The sequence below is a fragment of the Ranitomeya variabilis genome, chromosome 7 (assembly GCF_051348905.1).
Source record: "Ranitomeya variabilis isolate aRanVar5 chromosome 7, aRanVar5.hap1, whole genome shotgun sequence".
Lineage (NCBI taxonomy): Eukaryota > Metazoa > Chordata > Amphibia > Anura > Dendrobatidae > Ranitomeya > Ranitomeya variabilis.
In genome coordinates this window covers 41,321,106-41,328,814 of record NC_135238.1, presented here as the reverse complement: position 1 = coordinate 41,328,814, position 7,709 = coordinate 41,321,106, and the positions used below count along the sequence as shown (strand labels likewise).

The 7,709-nt window shown below is 36.8% G+C and overlaps 1 protein-coding gene across 1 annotated transcript; it reads left to right on the top strand.

Moving 5' to 3' along the window:
- The first annotated feature begins 774 nt into the window (after positions 1-774).
- On the top strand, positions 775-5,681 carry LOC143784908 (oncomodulin-like). The gene is made up of 5 exons (XM_077273537.1): positions 775-832; positions 1,295-1,356; positions 3,184-3,316; positions 3,670-3,779; positions 5,553-5,681. The coding sequence occupies exons 2-5, from the start codon at positions 1,302-1,304 to the stop codon at positions 5,588-5,590; spliced, it is 336 nt and encodes a 111-aa protein (XP_077129652.1). The 5' UTR covers positions 775-832; positions 1,295-1,301; the 3' UTR covers positions 5,591-5,681.
- The last annotated feature ends 2,028 nt before the right edge of the window (positions 5,682-7,709 follow it).

The window sequence follows — 7,709 nt, the reverse complement described above, 5'->3', positions numbered from 1 at the left end:
AGGATAAGTCCACTTGTGGTTACCATTTGGTATATATGTCTGGAAAATCTCTATTCCCAATGTAATGTGCAAATAGACAATTATCAGCAAGGAATGTGCCAAGCAAGTATCTTGTATACATTGGTATACTAATATCTCAAAATTGTAGAGTTATCAACAAATAAAAAAAATACAAATAATGCACATTATAATTTTTTAATGCTAGTAAGGGAAAAACATACACATCTGTAATGACATCCAATTGGGCATGTCTGGGGCATATATTTGGCTGACCGACTCAATCAATCACACCAACCATGATTGTCAAAAAGCTGTAAGCCTAGCCACAAAGGGAAGAAATAAAAAGTGCTATATAAGGAAACATTAGATTTACTGTACACAATTCTATAGAAATACTGATGCAGAATTATCAATGTTTTAATTTATGTTTTATTTTCAGTTTTACCACAGTAAAAAAAATTAGAAAAATTTGGCACATCTATGAAAACCCTGCTCTTTTTGTAAGAAAAGTTTCTGAGGAAAGACTAAAAACTGTAATTCACTGTGTCAAAAATATCGCCCCAAATTAATAAAATTACAGTAACTTTTCTGTAATTACTAAAATATGTTTGTCAGCATTAAATAACTAAGACTTTATTGTCGCAGTAGAATTTGCAATCAGACATGATGCAATCAGGATTGTAAACTTTTATTAATTATAACTGTTACTTTATTATTGTGAAATTAGGGAGTAAGAAGATGTGTCCCACCCTGTATGTGCTATATATTGAGCTAGATGTTATACTAGAATCATGGAATATTTACTACACTGAGAAAACAAGTAAAGTAACATGTAAGTATCTCAAAATATATGGACAACCTGGTAGAATGTGGACAACTGCCATAGGGTAGAAAAGGAAATCTAGAAAATGTTCTGCATTCTGAAGATTGTATTTTTATTGTTTTATGTCTATGTGGAAGTTAATATTAGGCATATATATGACAGTATATGTTGCATACATCAAGCAAGCGGTATAAGATTACTGTGCGGTAACATAAATTAGGGCCATGATGTGAACCCCTTTGCCATCCCTCTCTTTCTTAAATTTAAAGTAGCATTTGGAACCGTTTTTCTTTCCTGATCTATCAAATGATAAATAATATGTATGGTTTTACCTTTAGTAATATCTCACTGCTAGGATTTTTATATTTTTACCCATTTTTCTAATGTATAGATAGCATAGCAAAAGACTTGTATTGTACCCCATGCAATGTATGTGTCCTTGATTCTTCATGTATATTTATCCATTTATAGATAAAAAATGTGCTCCATTTTAAGTGACTCTGATATCAAAGCAGCTCTCAATGAGTGCAAAGGTAAATATCTCTTTCTGAATTATTTTCTGTTATATAAAGCAAACGTGTTATTTTAAATCATTAGCACTTTTTATTATTGCTACATACTGACCTGGTGATTTCTGAAGACTTCCTCTGTTTAGACTATGTTAGCATTTATGTTACTAGCAGATAGATCGATGTTGGCCTGAATTAGGCATATATGCAGATGAGGCCAAAAGAGTACACCTCCATTCACTGCGTATGCAAAGTGGCACAAGGAGTACTGCTCATCTGCACAATGTGCATGCACCAGATGCTGGTATAGGACAGTCACAGAATTAACCCGAGTAACACTAGACCCCAGCTGCCTAAAAACATGAAGGTGATTTAGTGCCACAAAACATTTTAAAGAAAAAATGATAGATAGATAGATAATAGATATATATTAGATAGAAAATAGATAGATATATGATAGATAGAGAGATAGATGAGATAGATAGATAGATAGATAGATAGATAGATAATAGATATATATTAGATAGAAAATAGATAGATACATAATAGATAGATAATAGATAGATAGATAGATAGATAGATAGATAGATAGACTGATAATAGATAGTAGATAGATCATTGATAGATAATAGATACGGTAGATAGATGACAAACAGATAGATAATAGATAGATCCGTTTGAAGATTAGAACGTTTTTCAAGTCTCATCTTGCACTGAAATGTTGCCTTTATGGGCTATTAAATCATACTTTTTTTCTACTTTTCAATTGCTGCCTCCATTTATTGTCTTTATATTGGAGGAACAGTAATTGCCTGTGAGGCTTGGCACCTCTGTTTTCTCTTGCTGGTGCTGCTTCTTTTTTTCTTTTTTTTTCTGGATGGATGGATTGACAGATAGATAGATAAATAGATAATATATAGATAGATAAGAGAAATAAATAAATAAATAATAGAAAGATACACGATAGATAGATAGATAGATAGATAGATAGATAGATAGATAGATAGATAGATAGATAGATAATAGATACACAGAAAGAAAGAAAAAAGCTATAACAAATATTTAGATTACATAAATAGACATAAGATACATGAATGAGACAGATGAATAGATAACTACTAGATAGATAATAGATGGATATATAGATAGATAGATATATAAATAAGAGATAGATAAATCATAGAAAGACAGAAAAAAATATTTATATTATCTAAATAAACAAGAGATAGATGAATAAGACAGATGGATTGATAATAGATAGATAGATAATAAATAGATAATAAATATATAGATAATAGATAGATAATAGATGATAAATAGATAATAAATAGATAGATAGATAATAGATGATAAATAGATAATAGATAGATGATGATGATAGATAATAGATAGATACTAAATTGTAGAGCCCAGACGTAGCTAAGATTAAAATAAGACATTTAAATCTAAATTATGACTGATATATTATTGAAATACAATACAGACAATACATCGGCTTTCTCCTAAAAAACAGATTTATGTAAACAGAAATAATTGAGCTCCCATAACCTATCTGCCCCCACTAATGTGATGACGAGCAGCTAATGTGCAGTATGTGCTGTGGCGATAGAAATCCACCAGGACCCCTGAATATGGATGAACCTAAAGTCCTCTCACATCCCATAGAAAGTTGATTTATTTAAACATTATTATCTGTCAAGATGGAAACTAGAGATAAGGACACTTCTTTATTGCTGATTGAAAGCTTTTATTTGTAAACCTCTTTACATTTATTCCTGCTGTATAATTATAAACTTTAGAAAGATAAGAGCAAAGTAAAATCTTATTTCTACCCTTTATTTCTGGCTTCAGAACCTGGAACCTTTAAAGCAACAAAATTCTTCCAGACCTCTAAGATAAGTGGCCTGACACCTCCGCAAGTCAGAGAAGTCTTCCAGTTATTGGACACCAATGGGGATGGAAGTCTGGACGGAGCAGATGTTGGGTAAGATCTTCACATCTTCACTTTCTGTATCAATGGTTTCCGATATCTCTGCTTGATGTCATTCATTAAGAACCTTTACTGTTCACTTCCAGTTGCTAAACCCATTCGTGGTCACGGGACGGTGGTCACACAATACACAGCTTGTTATACGCAGTGTTCACGCCGTGTCAGATGATCAGGACGGATTTTTTTCGCTTCTGCAAGTAAAATGTGAAGATAATTGCAGATTCGTGGAGATTTTGAGAATATTTTACACTCATAATACATTAGAAAATTATACACAAATTTGCAAATTATATAGAAATATGCTAAATTGGCCAGAAAAGTAAAGTGTTTTTGTTTTTTTTCTTTAGTGATTTTCTTCAAAAATTCCAGCCGTCGGCCAGATCTTTAACAGAAGAAGAAATATGTAATTTCTTTGCAGAAGGTGATCCAGATAATGATGGGAAGATAGGAGTCTGCGGTAAGTGCAATAATAGCATAATAGAAGGATAGCGGTGTCAAAATACAAATTAGAGGGGATCTGTAAGAATGACAGACTGTTTTGTATGTGGGAACATTGTCTTATAAAGAAAGATATATTTACAGTTATTATTACTATTATTACTGATGGTAAAAACGGAGACACAGATGACACTGATGGTAAAAACGGACACATGGATGACACCGATTGTAAAAACGGACACACAGATGATACTGGTGGTAAAAATGGAGACATGGATGACACTGATGGTAAAAATGGAGACACGGATGACACTGATGGTAAAAATGGAGACATGGATAACACACTAATGGTAAAAACGGACACACAGATGACACTGATGGAAGAAATGGAGACACAGATGGCACTGATGGTAAAAACGGAGACACGGATGACACACTAATGGTAAATACGGACACACAGATGACACTGATGGTAAAAATGGACATAGATGACACACTGATGGTAAAAACGGACACACGGATGACACTGATGGTAAAAACGGACACACGGATGACACTGATGGTAAAAACGGACACAAGGATAACACTGATGGTAAAAACGGAGACATGGATGAGACACTGATGGTAAAAATGGAGACATGGATAAAACACTGATGGTAAAAACGAAGACATGGATGACACTGATGGTAAAAATGGAGACACAGATGACACTGATGGAAAAAATGGAGACACAGATGACACTGATGGTAAAACCGGATACACGGATGACACACTGATGGTAAAAACGGACACACAGATGACACTGATGGTAAAACCGGATACACGGATGACACACTGACGGTAAAAACGGACACACAGATGACACTGATGGTAAAACCGGATACACGGATGACACACTGACGGTAAAAACGGACACACAGATGACACTGATGGAAAAAATGGAGACATGGATGACACTGATGGTAAAAATGGAAACACAGATGACACTGATGGTAAAAATGGAGACATGGATGACACTGATGGTAAAAACGGAGACACGGATGACACTGATGGTAAAAATGGAGACATGGATGACACTGATGGTAAAAATGGAGACACAGATGACACTGATGGTAAAAATGGAGACATGGATGACACTGATGGTAAAAATGGAGACACAGATGACACTGATGGTAAAACCGGATACACGGATGACACACTGATGGTAAAAATGGACACACAGATGGCACTGATGGAAAAAACGGAAACACAGATGACACTGATGGTAAAAATGGAGACATGGATGACACTGATGGTAAAAACGGAGACATGGATGACACTGATGGTAAAAATGGAGACACGGATGACACACTGATGGTAAAAATGGAGACACAGATGGCACTGATGGTAAAAATGGAGACATGGATGACACACTGATAGTAAAAACGGAGACATGGATGACACTGATGGTAAAAATGGAGACATGGATGACACACTGATGGTAAAAATGAACACAAGAATGACACACTGATGATACCATTACAATTTTATCACATACAGTACATGTTTCCACACGAACCTCTGAAGGAGGCCTTAATACCATTTTCTCTGACTATATGGAATTAGAACAATTACACACAGATTCTGGTTGATTGATGTGGGCAGCAGAGACACTTCACAATTTCATAAGAATATTTTATTGCCCTTTCACCACTACAAATAAGTATGAATATAGAGACATGAGAAGCTGTCATTATCTACATTGAGGACTTTCTATAGATGATTAATTCACTATTTAAATTTGTTTTTGCAGAATTCCAAGACCTGGTTGTAAAGTCAGCGACAAAATAAGAGGATCAATGTCATCTCCATTTGCTTTTTAATATGAATATTTCTGGATGTGTTATCAATTGGAAGCAAATAAAAAGTCATAACATTGTCAGCATTATCAGTGGGATTGTGTGTCGTGGTCAGGCCTCTGCGCATTGGCGGCGGTCCACTCTGTTACTATTGGGTTTGGGTTGGACTGGTCCAAGATCCGAGTTTAAGATTCACCTTAGCGGATTGTTTTCCAGACAGTATAAAAAATAAAAGCTGAGGTTATATTGATTGATATAAGTTACACAACCAATTTTTGAGCAAAATTATGGGAGACTTAAAGGGAACCAGTCAGCAAACTCATGCTGCCCAAAGCACGGCCGACATGAGTCAGACATATACTTTTTACTCGGGAATGCAGTGGAGTGAACATACTGTAAGGCCCCGTTAACATGATCAGTGTTTGGTCAGTATTTAACATCAGTAAGCCAAAATCAGAAGAAAAGTAGAATAGAAACCCGTCACCACTTCTGTATTTATCACCCACTCCTGGTTTTGCCTAATGATGACCAAATACTGACCGTGCGAACGTGGCTTAAAGCCCACCTGCTGAGTTGAGCATAAATATTGCAACTTATTAAGGTGTTTACACCAGATTTCTGGAGTAATCACCTTGATGTATCGGCCCCTATATGCCAAGAGGATTGGGAAACACAGCTGGGCATGGCAGGAGCTTCTCCATCACAAGTTCAGACATTAATGTAATGTGTAAGACCCCTTTAATACATTTTTTTTACATTTAGTAATTTAATTAATTGTTTTGGTATTTTTTGGGGGTGGGGTGTTAAAAGGGGTTGTCAACTACTAGGACAACCCATTCTCAGATGCTATATTCCCTTGTAGAAAAAAGATAAAAATGGCCTATGCTCAGCTACGGCGCTGTTCCAGTGACCTCCGCACCTAGTCCCCCACGTTGTTATGTCACATCAGCCCTGAAGCCAATCAATGGCCGCCTCACCCGGAAGAAGTGAAAGCTGCTGCAGCTCACTAACTTCCTCCGAACATCTGTTCCATCCGTCAGAGGTGAGAGTGACGTGGCCGCTGATTGCTTGCAAGGCCCATGTGTCATTACATTATGTGAGCCCCGGGAGACCAGGCGCCGACGTTGCTGGAATATCGCCAGCGCGAGAAGCGAGTATAGGCTGCCCACTATGAGGGTTCTCTGGTGCCAGTGTTGAGAGTATGTGACCGCAAATATGCGTTTTGCATACTTCTGGTCACATTCCAACTAGACATGTCAAACCTTGCTCAAAACACTTGCATAGAGGGAGGCCGTACACGTCTAGTCGGCATGTACTTGCAGACAAGGGCTCGTCGCTCCTAGCTCTGGCACCAGAGAATCCTGACAGCTCACAGTATGCACACTGAGAGGATTAACACGCATGCAGCATCCTAAGGCTGGAGAACCCCTTTAATGCTAAATCCACTCTCCATGAGCCAATTCACAAAACAAGCACAGTGTGTTAACTCTTTAGGCTTTTACAATGAGCCAGTTCACAAAACAAGCACAGTGTGTGAACTCTTTAGGTTTTTACATTCAGCACGTCAGCCATCACTCATGCTAGTCTGTGCCACGTTGTCTGCATGTTAGACTTGGGGCATTACTCCCACAAAATGTATTGATTCACACATAATAAATCCCTTGCATCACATATGCTGCACCGAATCCTGATAGTGTGAGATGAGCGCGCTATCACGATGCCCTTGTTTTCCTCACGTGGGTCATGTTATTGTATGTATGCTGCTTCTTAGATCTTAGCTGGATGTTTCTATGGTTAATAACTTACAATGATCAGCATTTCATAAATTATTACATTTTTATTGACAAATTCATCAAGTTTTTGCAAAAACTGAATATCTACAGCATTGATCCTTATTTCTCCGGACCTCGGCCCTTCGCCCTGGCAGCTGGATATCAACTTCTGGACCAAATCCTCAATGATGACCACACATTCTTGTCTAATCAGAGTTCGGAATTTATCACAATTTCTGTGGTTTTTATGTCCACCCGTTTCTTGAGAATTGACCACAGATTCTTAATGGGATTCAGATCTGGGGAGTTCCCTGTCCATGGACCCAAAATTTCATTATT

Excerpts from the sequence above, each read along its gene's own strand:
- LOC143784908 (XM_077273537.1), top strand. The coding sequence starts at position 1,302 with ATGTGCTCCATTTTAAGTGACTCTGATATCAAAGCAGCTCTCAATGAG. Across the intron at positions 1,357-3,183 it reads AGCTCTCAATGAGTGCAAAG|AACCTGGAACCTTTAAAGCA; the intron begins GTAAATATCTCT and ends TTCTGGCTTCAG. Across the intron at positions 3,317-3,669 it reads CTGGACGGAGCAGATGTTGG|TGATTTTCTTCAAAAATTCC; the intron begins GTAAGATCTTCA and ends TTTTTTCTTTAG.